This window comes from Procambarus clarkii, chromosome 67 (assembly GCF_040958095.1).
Source record: "Procambarus clarkii isolate CNS0578487 chromosome 67, FALCON_Pclarkii_2.0, whole genome shotgun sequence".
Lineage (NCBI taxonomy): Eukaryota > Metazoa > Arthropoda > Malacostraca > Decapoda > Cambaridae > Procambarus > Procambarus clarkii.
The window spans coordinates 26,236,119-26,250,266 of NC_091216.1; the positions used below are offsets into that span (position 1 = coordinate 26,236,119).

General features: G+C 37.0%; 1 protein-coding gene across 1 annotated transcript; it reads left to right on the forward strand.

Annotated features, from left to right (window-relative positions):
- Positions 1–500: 500 nt before the first annotated feature.
- Rheb (Ras homolog enriched in brain) lies at positions 501–12,383 on the forward strand. The gene is made up of 5 exons (XM_045757458.2): positions 501–942; positions 3,320–3,411; positions 7,034–7,221; positions 8,992–9,121; positions 11,407–12,383. The coding sequence occupies exons 1-5, from the start codon at positions 894–896 to the stop codon at positions 11,494–11,496; spliced, it is 549 nt and encodes a 182-aa protein (XP_045613414.1). The 5' UTR covers positions 501–893; the 3' UTR covers positions 11,497–12,383.
- The last annotated feature ends 1,765 nt before the right edge of the window (positions 12,384–14,148 follow it).

Genomic DNA, 14,148 nt, shown 5'->3' on the forward strand with positions numbered 1-14,148 from the left:
TGATTATCCTTTCTAGGCGACAACGAACTTCGTTTCGGGCCGATTTTAGGTGTTTCGCGTTTTAGGTATTATATACAAAATAATAAAGAATCTCTAAATTCGCTCTAGAAAACGATAAGAAAGTAATCGGTACTGAAAGTTAATTTAGCGGGATACATAGCATAAATGCATGAATTCATCTACCATAATACTTAATGTGGTATCAATAAAATATATATAATAATGGGGAAGCTCTAATGCTAGAGGAGAGTGCTATGCATCACTTTTAATTCATTCTTCTGTGGGGACAAGGTCAAAATTCCCGCTGGTAAATCAGCTGGTGAGGCGTCAGCTGATCTTGCTAACATCTGCTGTATATTACTAAAAGCTACTATATAAACCATGATCAATATAATACCTCACGAATACGCACGAGCAAACTTACAAAAAAAAAACGCAACATAATTTACAAATCCCTCAAACGCAATACACAACTCATCCCCCATTACCAAGAGATAGACAAATGCTTCTGTCAACTGGTTATTACTGGCCGAGGAAAAATTGACCGAATCCCAGATACCAGCGCAAGAATTACGTTACTAAAAAATTGGAATAAATCGATAAATAAAGTCGTAGAGGAGAGAGAGTATAGGAGGGACTGAGAAAGGGAGAGAGAGAGAGAAAGAGAGAGAGAGGGAGCCTGGAGGGACCCTGGAGGTCGCCATCACCACAACAACAAAGTTCCTGTGGCGGGCGTCTGTACCACCTCGCTCCTCCTCCTCGCTCCTTCTCCTCCTCCTCCTCCTCGCCTGTCTGCTCCTCAGGGAGGGGAATATCTCTGCGTCCCTCTACCCGTCGGTCTGCTCCTGGATTGACACCTTATGGACCAGTGAGGGCCCGCGGTGGTGCCAATCATGCCTCCCAAGAACAGGAAGGTGGCCGTGATGGGCTACAGGAGTGTAGGTAAGCCGTGTGTCTCTCTCTCTGTGTCTCAAGACGTTTTGTGTTCCTGTGGGGAGGAGGAGGCGTCATATAGCCCCCAGGGGCATATTATAGGAAAATAATCGACCTACATACATTTCTAGTCGAATTTGGTGGCTATGGCTAGCTGAGATTATATTTTGAACCGTGTATATGTATGCTGTGTATAGTTATGTAGACTAACTTTACTGTATTGTATACGGTTTTTTATATAATGGGCATGGTAATTCATTTTTGGAAAATAATATTCATTCATTGTAAGTATATTTTGTCATGTTTGGAGACCCATTAAGTACAGTAATCTTAAGTCATAAATGTTGGCAAATGCAGTAAGAACATGAGAACTTGGGAGCCCTTTCAACAGGTCGGTTGGCATATACTAGGCTGGTCCCTTTTAAATCCACCCTTGACTTGCATGTACCGGGTACCTATTCTTCAAGCCTGTTTAAACTTTCTTGTTGCAGTAATGATAGTTGGCACCCCATTTCACTCATCCATAGCCATAGTTACAACAAACTCTATTCACAAAGCAGCACCTCACCATATCTGTCCTAAAAGTAAATTTATCCAGCTTCTACCCATCGTTGTGGGTTGTGGCCTCGTTTTGAAAGTTTCCGAACTGTTTTTAATCCCCTTTGTTCCATTAATTCTCGTGGAAAGGCTAATTTGTCCCCCAGTGGCTGAGGTATATACTACTCCATCTTCAGGGGTATTTCATTGTTGGTGCAGTAAATCACTTAAATTAATCATTTCTGGGATTATGAATTTTTAATGAGAAAATATCTGTTCGGGACCACCCGTTACCGAGAACCATATTGGGGCATCTCGTATCTCCTCCAAGTCATAGTATATCTACTTGTTCTTTAGGTTTACATATGTAATTGCTTACGCTTATTATAGGCTGGCTCCCTCGGGCAGACCCAAAGAGTTGAAGAGCTCTCAATACCAACTACTGATCTGCTACAGGTATAACATTAGAACCTGAATTTCCTGAGACGAATACAGTATCTTGCCTTTTCCAGCTTGCCACATTATTCTGAATGGGTTACGTAAGGTTAGGGTGTTTGGTTAGAACTCGGTTAAAAGTTACTTAGGTTTAGGTTGGCAGGGCTAGTTTATGTTAAGATCCCACTGAAAGAGAGGTTATTTGCCATTAAACTACTGGGACAGGCTTCATCTAGGACAGTGTCAGTGAGTTGGTCCTGTTCATAAGTAAGTACAATTGCCTTTATCTTCGCCCGCCTTGAAGGCGTTGTTATCTTCTTGACTCGGGCACGTCGAGACTGTTGATGTGTTGTTGTGCGTTGTCATTTACGCATCTTTCTACATTACCACTCGTGCAGTCATCGGAAGGATATACCTTCATGCAAGCTGCACGTATTGCGAAGAAGTAGTACAGTACTGTATATTATAATGCTTTGTACAGTATAAGAATGATCCTTTTAAAAATGTTAACGTACTGGTCAAGTGTTAAACCTTCCAATAGTCCATGGGCTATTTCACCTGTTTTTCAACATGAACTGTGTATTTAAAATATGCATTGGGACATATATTTGCATAATATGCATTATGCAAATACAGTATGCATAAGAACTACTAATACTGTGGTTTACATCAGAAGGATTTTCCCTGTTGAGAGCAAAATGCAGGTATTGCATTTCTTCATGTATTTTTAGTTTTCCAACAGTTTATGCAAGTTTTGTCAGTGGTGTACTTGCCTAGTTGTGCTTGCGGGAGGGTTGAGCTTTGGCTCTTTGGTCCCACCTCTCAACTGTCAATCAACTGGTGTACAGATTCCTGAGCCTACTGGGCTCATCAAATCTACATTTGAAACTGTGTATAGAGTCTCCCTCCACCACATCACTGCCAAATGCATTCCACTTGTTAACTACTCTGACACTGAAAAAGTTATTTCTAATGTCTGTGGCTCATTTGGGTATTAAATTTCTACCTGTGTCCCCTTGTCCGTGTTCCACCCGTGCTAGATAGTTTGTCTTTATCCATCCTGTCAATTCCCCTGAGATTTTGTAGGTGGTTATCACGTCTCCCCTTACTCTTCTGTCTTCCAGGTACGTGAGGTTTAGCTCTCGTAGCTCATACTTCTCAGTTCTGGGACTAGTCTGGTGGCATACCTCTGAATCATCTCTAACTTTGTCTTGTATTTAACTGGATATGGACTCCAGGCTGGAGCTGCTTACTCCAAGATTGGTGTAGTACCATTTGTTGCATTGTTGAAAGTTAACTCATCTCTGAGAAAGCACAGCAAATTTAAGAAATACCAGTACAGTAAAGTATTTTATTAGTTTTGTTTAGTATATTGTTTTATTTAGTTTTGTTTAAATCATAACTGTCTTTGCAGGAAAATCCTCATTGTGCATCCAGTTTGTTGATGGGCAATTTGTTGACTGTTACGACCCAACTATTGAGAACACATTTACAAAGAAGCTGAAGGTAAGTTGCAGTTTTACTGTAGTTTTCCATGTAAAACACTAAACATTGTTATAATTGGCTAGGCCTATCTTGAAAATAAATCAGAAATAAAAGAGTTTATATATAAATGCCTTTTAATAGCCCCCTCCATATGTTGAACGGGGGGGAGGGGTATATAACAGAAGCCAGTCTGTCGTTTTCACTAATGCAGCTAAATGAATTATTTGCTAGATTTTAATATATTATATAGGAGAATCTTTTTTCGGCAATACCCAAATGCCTATAACTATAGCCCTATGATATAGGTTATATTTTGAGATGATTTCGGGGCTTTAGTGTCCCCACGGCTCAGTCCTCGACCAGGCCTCCACCCCCAGGAAGCAGCCCGTGACAGCTGACTAACACCCAGGTACCTATTTTACTGCTAGGTAACAGGGGCATAGGGTGAAAGAAACTCTGCCCATTGTTTCTCACCGGCGCCCGGGATCGAACCCTGGACCACAGGATCACAAGTCCAGCATGCTGTCCGCTCAGCCGACCGGCTCCCTAGGCCAGAGTCCGTATTGCAAAAGTGGATAAAGTCGATCAGTCAGAGGTACCTGGTGTCATAGTGGTACTCTACTTGCCCGGTGTCTCGTGAACAATTTTATCTTGTCTCACTCCCTGTCCACAAAGGGTTAACTGGGGCACCAATCCTTAACTGTTTGCTCCTGTTCGTCCAACAGTAATTGAGGACCTGGTTGTTAATTGATTGGCAGGTCATGTTCCAATGAAAATTAGTAGGGTAAGGTTAAATATATAAAAAAATATTCTGCAACAGACCTTAATTTCTAGATCATTTCCAAAAATTTGACATACAGTACAGTATACTTTATATTGAAATTAGTTAACGTGTGTATCAGTTGATGTGTTGGTCCTGCAGGATATTAATGGCAAATATATCATTACAGTTGAGTTGTGGAGCATGTTGCATATCCAGTTTCTTTTGGCAACAAAATGCCTAATGGGATTTGTCATTTTTGTTTTCCTTGTGTTTTATGCTTTTTTGAATTATATTCTTTTTATCATGGAGCTTCCCAAATTTTATGTAACTTCTGCTACATCAATCCCACTTGTACATCTTTGGTGTTTGTAAAAAAAAAATCTCCTTTGTACAGTGCATTTGTGTATAGGTATTGGACAGCTTGCCATAGTTAAGCTAACACATAGCCAACCTATTGTATTTTTTTGGTCAAATTGTCATGCCTTTAGTATAAAATTATTATGCATGAATATAACATGATAGTACTACCACTCTCTCACACCTGCATTCCCACACCTACACTTTCCCCACACCCTGGGACTTCCCACAGACTGGGAGGCATATGAAGGTAAAACAGAGGACTTTTAGAACTGTAAATTTGTTAACCTGATCCTGGAAACATTCATATACTGTGTCAACATGTTAAACAAACTACAAGGGTGAGGGGAAGGGGATGTTCCCTTCATGCTGGAGTTGATATTCACCAGGAAAGAGGAAAAGATATTTGACATTCAGTACCTTCCTCCTGTATAACGAATTTACTCGGTTTCTATGATCGAGCCACAGAGATTTACAGGAAAGAGATGGTTGGGTTGACTGCATCTATCTGGACCTAAAAAGGCTTTCAACATAAGAGGTTGTTCTGGAAACTGGAACATATTGGAGGAGTGACAGGTAGGCTTCTAACATGGATGAAATGTTTTCTGATTGACAGAAAAATGAGGGCGGCAATCCGAGGTAATGTATCAGACTGGAGAAATGTCACAGGTGGAGTGCCACAGGGTTCAGTTCTTGCACCGGTAATGTTCATTGTCTATATAAACGCTCTACCAGATGGAATACAGAATTATATGAACATGTTTGCTGATGATGCTAAGATAATAGGAAAGATAAACTTTGATGATTGTCATGCCCTTCAAGAAGACTGGGACAAAATAAGTGTATGGAGCACCACTTGACAAATGAAATTTAGTGTGAATAAATATTATGTTATGTGGAATACGAGAGACATGTGGAATAGCCATGTTTTGAGATGTGGAATAGAAGAACATAGACCCCCACACTACCTATAAATTATGTGAGAAATTTTTAAAGAAATCTGATAACGAAAGAGATCTAGGGGTGGTTCTAGATAGTTTTCTATCACCTAGGGACCACATAAAGAACATTATGCGAGGATCCTATGCAATACTTTTTGATTTCAGAATTGCCTTTAAATACTGTACAAGGATGGCGAATTACTAAAGAAATTCTTCACGACATTTGTTAGACCAAAGCTGGAATACTGTATGCAGCGGTTTTGTGGTACCCATATCTTAAGAAGCACATCAACTAACTAGTATAGTTAGTTGATGTGCAAAGGTGCAAAGACATGCAACTAAATGGCTTCCAGAACTGAAGGACAAGAGCTACGAGAAGAGGTTAGAGGCATTAAATATGTCAAACTAGATGATTGAAGAAAGAGGCGATATGATCAATATGTACAAAATAGTAACGGGACACTACAAATTGATAGGGAAGAATTCCTGAAACTTGGAACTTTAAGAACATGAGGTCATAGATTTAAACTAACAAAACGAAGCTGCTGAAGAAATATAAGAAAATTCACTTTCGCAAACATTGTGGTAGACGATTGGAACAAACTAGGTGAAAAGATAGTGGAGGCCAAAACCGTCAGTAGTTTCAAAGCGTTATTTGACAAAAAGTGCTGGGAAGACGGGACACCACGAGCATAGCTCTCATCCTGTAACTACACTTAGATAATTACCTACACATTCACACACACTCCCACACCTACACTTTCCCACACCCCACACTTTCTCAAAGCAACCCCTCGATCCCCCACAACAACTCGTAGGGAGAGTGTAAGTTTGTTTTTTAAAGACGACAGTATTTATAAAATTTGTTTTATGAAGTACGCTTGGCACAGGGGACCAGAGATACCTCAAGCAATTTGCTGTTAAGCATCTAGTTTTGGAATACAGTTACTGTAGATTACGATGGAAGGATACTGTACCTCCAATCTCAATAAAAGAAGCTGAAGCACTAATGCTTTATAGAATGTCAGCTGAGAAATATGTAAAGGGTCTATAGATAGTGGATGATATATATACCCAGCCTTTAAAATATATTGATACTAAATACTGATACTACCTCTTCATTATTTTGACCCAGTCAACACATCCACACCATTTTACCATAAATAAAGTGAGACAAATAAAATATTAGTTTTCTAATGCCTGGAACCATATAACAGGAAATTTGCATCATGCTTAATGAGTGAGTGTGTGGCAATGATGCCAAAATGTTGTTTGCTACATAATATATCTTTATTTTGTCTGGCCAAATAAACTTATCCATGCTATCTTGCTGTAAATAAAGTGAATGATTTGAGAAAGATGGTTATTAACCCAAGAATCGTAAAAAAAAAATAGGCCTGGGAACTTACAGATTAAGCAATGTTGGAGTGAAGAGATACTTAAACCTCTTTACATCTAGCCAGATATTGGTTGATCTTTTCTTAAATTACTGTACCTGGAACTTCAGGTATCTACTGGACATCTCGAGGTACCAATTGGTTTGGTTAATCGAGTATGCAATCTAATGTGTGTAATTTTACAGGTTAGAGGGCAAGAATATGGCTTGGAGTTAGTAGACACGGCTGGACAAGACGAGTACAGCATCTTCCCTGCGCAGTACTCGATGGATATCCATGGCTACGTTTTGGTCTACTCCATCACATCAGAAAAGTCATTTGAGGTGGCACAAGTCATTTATGATAAAATTCTTGACATGATGGGCAAAGTCACGTGAGTTCTGGGAGTACTACTTGTTTTATTACTCATTGCAGACTTTTGGGAATTCAATAGTGTTTGTATACTAGCTATCATGGCATGGAGTTACTGAAGGTGAATATCTGGGGCCAGATTCATGAAACAGTTGCGCAAGTACTTACGAATGTGTACATCTTTCCTCAATCTTTGACGGCTTTGATTACATTTATTAAACAGTTTACAAGCATAAAAACTTCCCAATCAACTGTTGTTATTGTTATAAACAGCCTCCTGGTGCTTCGGAACTCATTAACTGTTTAATAATTGTAAACAAAGCCTCCAAAGATTGAGAAAAGATGTACAGGTTCGTAAGTGCTTGCATAACTGCTTCATGAATCTGGCCCCAGGTTCTGGATGAAAATTGGAATTTAGCATTAGACAGATTGCTTTGGTTTTACTTGATTGAATACAGGTGCTGTTTGTGTAAAGCCTTGGAGTATCCAGCTACCATTACCAGTGACTATGCCATCCTTGTCCATCTCCTTTATACAGTTTGTATTGTCAAATTACACTAGTTCGGTAATATACTCATTTCTGTATGATACAGTATTTAATTTTCTCCAGTCCACTCGATAAGCAAGTGAATATAAACTGTTATACCTCAAATGCTTGCTGTGTTTCTCTAATTCTCAGTTATTTTGAGGGACTGTTACCGTATTAGCTTTTCATATATACTGTATTTACGTAATGAACTGTGTGCAGTTGGTTATTGAAAAACAGATTTAAAAAATAGTTTTAGATGTTTGGTACAGTGCCAGTGCTAGATAAGGCATGTTATTTAAATCATGCTGTGTCAATATTACATAGGAATAATGGTTAGTGAAAAGTTTTTTGAAAATCAAGGGTGTGTGTATGCAGCATTATATCATCTGATTAGGATGTTAAAAGTGGACGAAACATTATTTTGGCCAAAGGGGTTTGAGAAGAGTGCTAAATAATTCACTAAATATATTTATATAACAAATTATGCAGTGTCTTGGAAGTAACATTTTAAAACTATATTATATGTAACTAAAACTTTGCCCAGCTGACAATATGCTCGACTTATAATTATAAGTTAATAATGTAATTCAGGTTTTACCAAGCCTCTGAATAACTACCACTTGGGCTGGACGGTAGAGCGACCGTCTCACTTAATGCAGGTTGGCATTGAATTCCCAGGTCTTTCCTAAATCTAAACTTACCCATTGTTTCGTGTTCTGTCTTGTGTTGATACTTTTAATACCCTACTAATATCCCCTTTGTTATATCTATTCATCCACTTGTACACCTCTTTCGTGTCACCCCCTGACATAATGTCACCATTAATGTCACCACTTTCATATTCGTGGGTTGGATTGTTTCTTCAATCACATTAGTGTGATTTATTCTTTGCTGGCTCTTTTATCTTCAGAAATTTGTAGTGATGTGGACAGAATACTTTTTCTTGAGAATATTGTACTGTATTTTGGTGCTGTTGCAATGGTTTAATGTGTGAATGAAAATGGACTTCAAAGTATTGATTGAAGATTACACGAGAGAACTATTTAATAAGCTGTAAGTTACTATATTGTTCAGGAACTGAAAGATGAAATTGATTTACATGGAGATTTGCTGATGGGAGTGTTAGGAATAAGTAAAAATGCTAATATTGTAGGACTGCTGCATTTTTGTAGAATGCTCATGATATCAGTGGCTCATAATTTATATGAGCTATTGATTACTTGAATGTCTGATTGCTGTATTTTTGTTTTTCTGTTTTTACAGTGTTCCAGTAGTTTTAGTGGGCAACAAAAATGATCTTCACATGGAACGTGTGGTGACCACTGATCAAGCACGCAAAGTTGCCGATACCTGGAAGGCAGTTTTTCTTGAGACTAGTGCCAAGCAACATGAGGTTTGTACATGCTCCATGTTATTTTTACATATAGAAGTAAATATTGTTAGCTGTAGAATGCTTGGCCTTGGTCACCCATAGACTGTGGGATAATTAGCACAAATAAAAGAAATAACTCCATTGATGGGTATATCTCTGAGCACACACACCCCTCTTCAGTGGTTCTTGATGTTCTTCTCCATTTTATCCATCAGCTTTTCAATGTATGCTTCTTTTCTCTCTTACATTTCTGTCATTTTAAATGCTTCCATTATGAGGTTTATGAATCTTACAGTCCAAATGTCCATTTCTTGCTTTGTAGGCCTTCCAGTCTGTTGATTTCAAGTTGAGTTGTACGAACAATCATAATTTATTTTTATCTGCTCTTACTATAATCTAATATCTTTTATCTAATAATTATAATTATTTAATGATTATCTAATAATCTCTTACTATAAACTATGGGTGCATTATGAAGATATCATCATGAACACGAGAGTGAATAAGGCAGGCAGCCTTAATACTAAAAATCTCCATCTCGCAGGATGGTTAGTCATATAGGACCATATGTTCAGTAGCCGGCACTAGCAAATTTTGGATGCATTATGATGATATCCCCAAGAACAAGAGAGTGAATAAAGTATAGTGTAATTACAAAGCTCTACATAATTGATATATATATATGTTCATATGATTTTCACAACTCTGTATGGTTATATTATGGTTATAATAAAGTATACCAAGTCAACCAGTCTTCATTTGAAAATAACAATTAAACTACAGAAGGCCCATTGACCCATACGAGGCAGTTCCTTTTATGTCCGCCTAAATTTTGTTGATTGCATTTGTTGTAGGCCTAGATACATTATCCTTATATTAAGTAATGTACTCAATCTATGTTTTTGTAAATTACATGCACATAAATGTAGTAATTCAACACAAATACTATAGTGAAGGAACGATTGTAGAAACATCCTAGGTCAAGACTGGAGTCCTCCACCACGTGCCGCTCTGCTGTATTGGCAAGATGCTTAGTTTAGCACTGACAGGTGTGGCTGGGAGTGCCGCCGCTGACCCTCTGTAGTGGATATGTAGATATTTGACGTTATTAAACTTTTCTTCCTCACATTTTGCATCCAAATCAGTCATTCTACAAGGAACAAAATGTTTGTTTAATGTTATTTTTGTGTGTTTAATGTTATTTTTGTGCACATGGGAAAGACATGCATAAATATTTATAGCCACACTTTAAGGATTAAAAACTAGCACTTGGCCATTCATTATATCATCCACACATATCATACATAGCATCATTATGAAAGCTATACTCTGTCATCGCACATTGTTAATTCTCTGTTATTATAAGCAAGCATGACATTCAAGTATGCAGCCACCCTAAATAAAACAAGCTATGTGTGGTGCTTCTTTGTAAGTTGTCATATACACTACAAACAAATCCATTTACGAACAAATCCACAAGGGCCGTGATGAGGGTTCGAACCTGCGCATGAGATGTTCCCAGATGTGGCTTAAACAACTGTACCACATGGTAGTGTTAACTTACATCCAGTGCGTAGGTTCGAAACCCTCATCACGGCCCTTGTGGATTTGTGATTTTGATATATTACGCTATTGTGATTTCTGCGTGTAAATCCATTTACATTATCCTTAAAAATTCATTATAAGGTGAATCACTTTGAATTTTTTAGTACTAACTACATTGTCTAGTTGGGAATGGGAGCAGAATTAATTCACTTAGCAATTGGAATGTGTAGCTAGGTTTGTATCCTTGAAAATTATTAATAATTTGAAAGGATATGTGATGAAGTCCCTAGAGAAGAATGCAAAAGCATAGCTGGATTTATGAAGAAAAAAAAAGATAAGAAGGATAGTAAGTTTGTCGATACATATTCCCATGACACACATATGGAAGGAGACTGCTGAAAATATCATAATGTTATGGAGTGGCAGATAATATTGATGGAAAAAATGGAAGTAATTGCAGTCTGAGCAGTGGAAAAACTGTGGAAAGTGAAAAGACTTTGAAATCATCTTATAACTAAGCGCATGTGCATGCTGTGCATAATGAAGAGACGCAACTGGTAAAGAATCTAGTTTGTTACTGTGTAAGGTAAAGATACATAAAAAAGGATTAGTGAATATTTTGTATTTAATCTGCCCAACTTTAATAGAAGGTACAGCTAAGTAATAATATCACTGGCTTTCTTGAAACAGAAAATAATGTTGTTTTTCTTCTCTAATGAATGCTTTTTTACATAAAATTTAATTAAATCTGTCATTTTCAGGCTGTGAATGACATCTTTACAAGAGTCATTCTAGAGATTGAGAAGGCTGATGGGAACTCAATCCGAGAAGGAACATGCAATATTTCATGAAGTCTTTGTGATATAGGATGGATTTTGCAGTGCCGTCTATCATCTTGACTCATGATTTGGATTTTGTGGAATGGACTTTGTATGTGGGTTAATCCTTTTTTTTTTTTAATGGTTAACCAAATCCAGTTTTTGTTGTATTTGTATGTTGGACCTATTGTTCATGGCCTTGCCCAAGTCTCGGTATGAGCTGTTCTACTAGGTGCCATTTAGTTCTCTCCTTGTCCTTTGTATTCTTGCCAGAAGGAATCGTTTTAGTAACTAGTAGGTATGGCTTATACCTCAAGGCTCAGGTCAAATGGGGTGGTTGAAACTCCTGTTAATTCACTGCCTCCAATAATGGCGGCAGACATTAGACTCTGTGGTCCTTATTTTCTCAAAAGCTAATGGGACTTTATTTTTCGTATAGTGGAAAAGTTTTTAAGATGCAAATAGTGTGATTAAGTAATCGCATTATTTGCCATTGGTGTCTTTAGTTACTGTTTAGATCCTCAGTTTTGTACGATATATTTACAAAAGTGACAGGTAATGTTATTTACCTTTTGAATGCATTTTGGATATATCTTATTGATACATTAGTATTTTTTCTTTAACATGGTTATAGTCACAAATAGTAAATTTTTGGTGGCTGAATAAAAGTTTAAGTTATATATACATATATAACTATAAATGCCTTGTTTGGGACTGCCATGTAGAAATCCCATGCTCATTTTGCAGAAAAGTTGTCCTTTATGGAAACAAAAAAAAAAATGGTGTGATTTAGCACTGTTTCTAAATATTATAGACTTAAGGAACTGATGAGAGTATGGGACTGTGTAAACAAAATATTTGGTAATGTAGCTAGTTGAACAGAATTTTCCTAGATAATGCAATAAAGTTTATAGACAACATTTATGTATATAATTTTATCCCTTTGCCAATTGACAGATTTTATGAAATATAATGGCATCTAATGTTACTTTACAACAAGAGAAAATTTGTTAGAATTTGAAGGATTCATGTAGTATAAATTTAGCTTGGTGCTTAGTGCTCACAACTGAATAATCTCGGGCCAAGTTCCTGGGTAGGGCAAGATACTGTATTTGGGGAACATTTACTTTTGGTGCCCCCGTTTGCCTAGTAGTAAATAAGTACATGTGAGAGAGAGAGGCATCTGTTGTAGGCTTACAGTCATTAACATTTGAGAACCATTTTCAATGCTAGATTATTATTGAGCTGATCGGCTTCACTTCTTGCTAGGTCGACATTTGATCCACGTAATGGTCCAAGTGGCCGGGCCAATGAAAACTTTGTTCCTTCACCCTGTCTTCCTGTCCCAACTCCTTGTCCTTTTATCCCTTTCAAATGCTGTACAGTATATCATACTGGCTTAGAGCTTTCTCTGGGAAATTTCTCTCCATTCACCTAATGTTCACATATTGTACGGTATTCTATCCTCATAATGTTTGTCTTTTTAAGTACCAAATTTTTTCTCTATATAATTACCCTTCTAAATTTTGTTCACAAGTATAAATAACTGCATCACAACATACTTTAACCTACTGTCTTTTTTTTTTTTTTTTTTTAATGAAGGGTCTTGGTAGTACATTGGCTATGTTCTCGACTCGCAATTATTTATTTACTGTATTTTTTCTGACACTCATGGATATGCCGGGTTCAATTTTTTTTTTTAACAATTTAAGAAGATATTTTTTTGTTTGTTTTTGCAATGGGTGTAACATAGTACACACATCTGAAGCCACAGAGAACTGGAGAGTTATATTTGCTTTGACCTTACTTTCAGTTAAGGGAAAATCCTCTCCCTTTCAGAGCCATTATTTGAAGCAGGAGTTGAATCCCTATATTAGGGAATTCAGAAATGTAATTGGTGCCTGAGCAATATCTTTTAAAAATAATTATCACTTCAGTTTAGTAGTGAAAATTATGTAATACATTTCATTACGAATAATGATTGATGAAGGATATTAAATGGTCAAGTTTGATAGGTTTTATATACGAAAATGGTATCACTGTTAGTATAGTTATATTAAGTTTACATAAAGACTGAAGTGCTAAGAGATAGGTTTTGTATAGGAAAAGACTCGATATTAACCAGAAATTGCAATGAACTGGGGAAACAAACTTGGAAGAACATTTTATGTCTAAAGTCATATTAAAATGACAATAAAAATGTTTTTCTGTAACCAGCGGCAGCCATGTTGGACAGAGACTCTATCATACACGGAGCAGTTTTAACGGTTTTTGCATAACGTCTTAAGTGATGATTGGTCCAATGTTTTGGAAAGCGGTAACCAAATATTTACCATTTATAGAATAAATATTACTATATGGTTGCGGGGCTATACAGATTAAACTAACGTGTACTTTGCATTTAAAAACGTTGGCGTTAAAGGGAAAAAAGCATATACTGTATACAGAATATATTTGACAGTGATGTGGTAATAAAAGGAGTGTTATATTCCATGTGATGGTTCCTTTAGCCAGAATCCTGCTGCAATATTTGTTGATAGGCTCTTGCAATTGATTCCAAAAAGGCTATATTAGTATTACTGTATGATTTGTTCCATTTTTTTTAAATAAATACATTTTAAAGTTAATTGCTTTATTTTCAAGCCAGTGGAATTACAAATTTACTCAGTTGAATATTTACAGAAT

Bases quoted from the DNA above. Each gene is read 5' to 3' on its own strand.
- Rheb (XM_045757458.2), top strand. From the start codon at position 894: ATGCCTCCCAAGAACAGGAAGGTGGCCGTGATGGGCTACAGGAGTGTA. The intron at 943-3,319 runs GTAAGCCGTGTG...CTGTCTTTGCAG, and splicing joins GATGGGCTACAGGAGTGTAG to GAAAATCCTCATTGTGCATC. The intron at 9,122-11,406 runs GTTTGTACATGC...TGTCATTTTCAG, and splicing joins CTAGTGCCAAGCAACATGAG to GCTGTGAATGACATCTTTAC.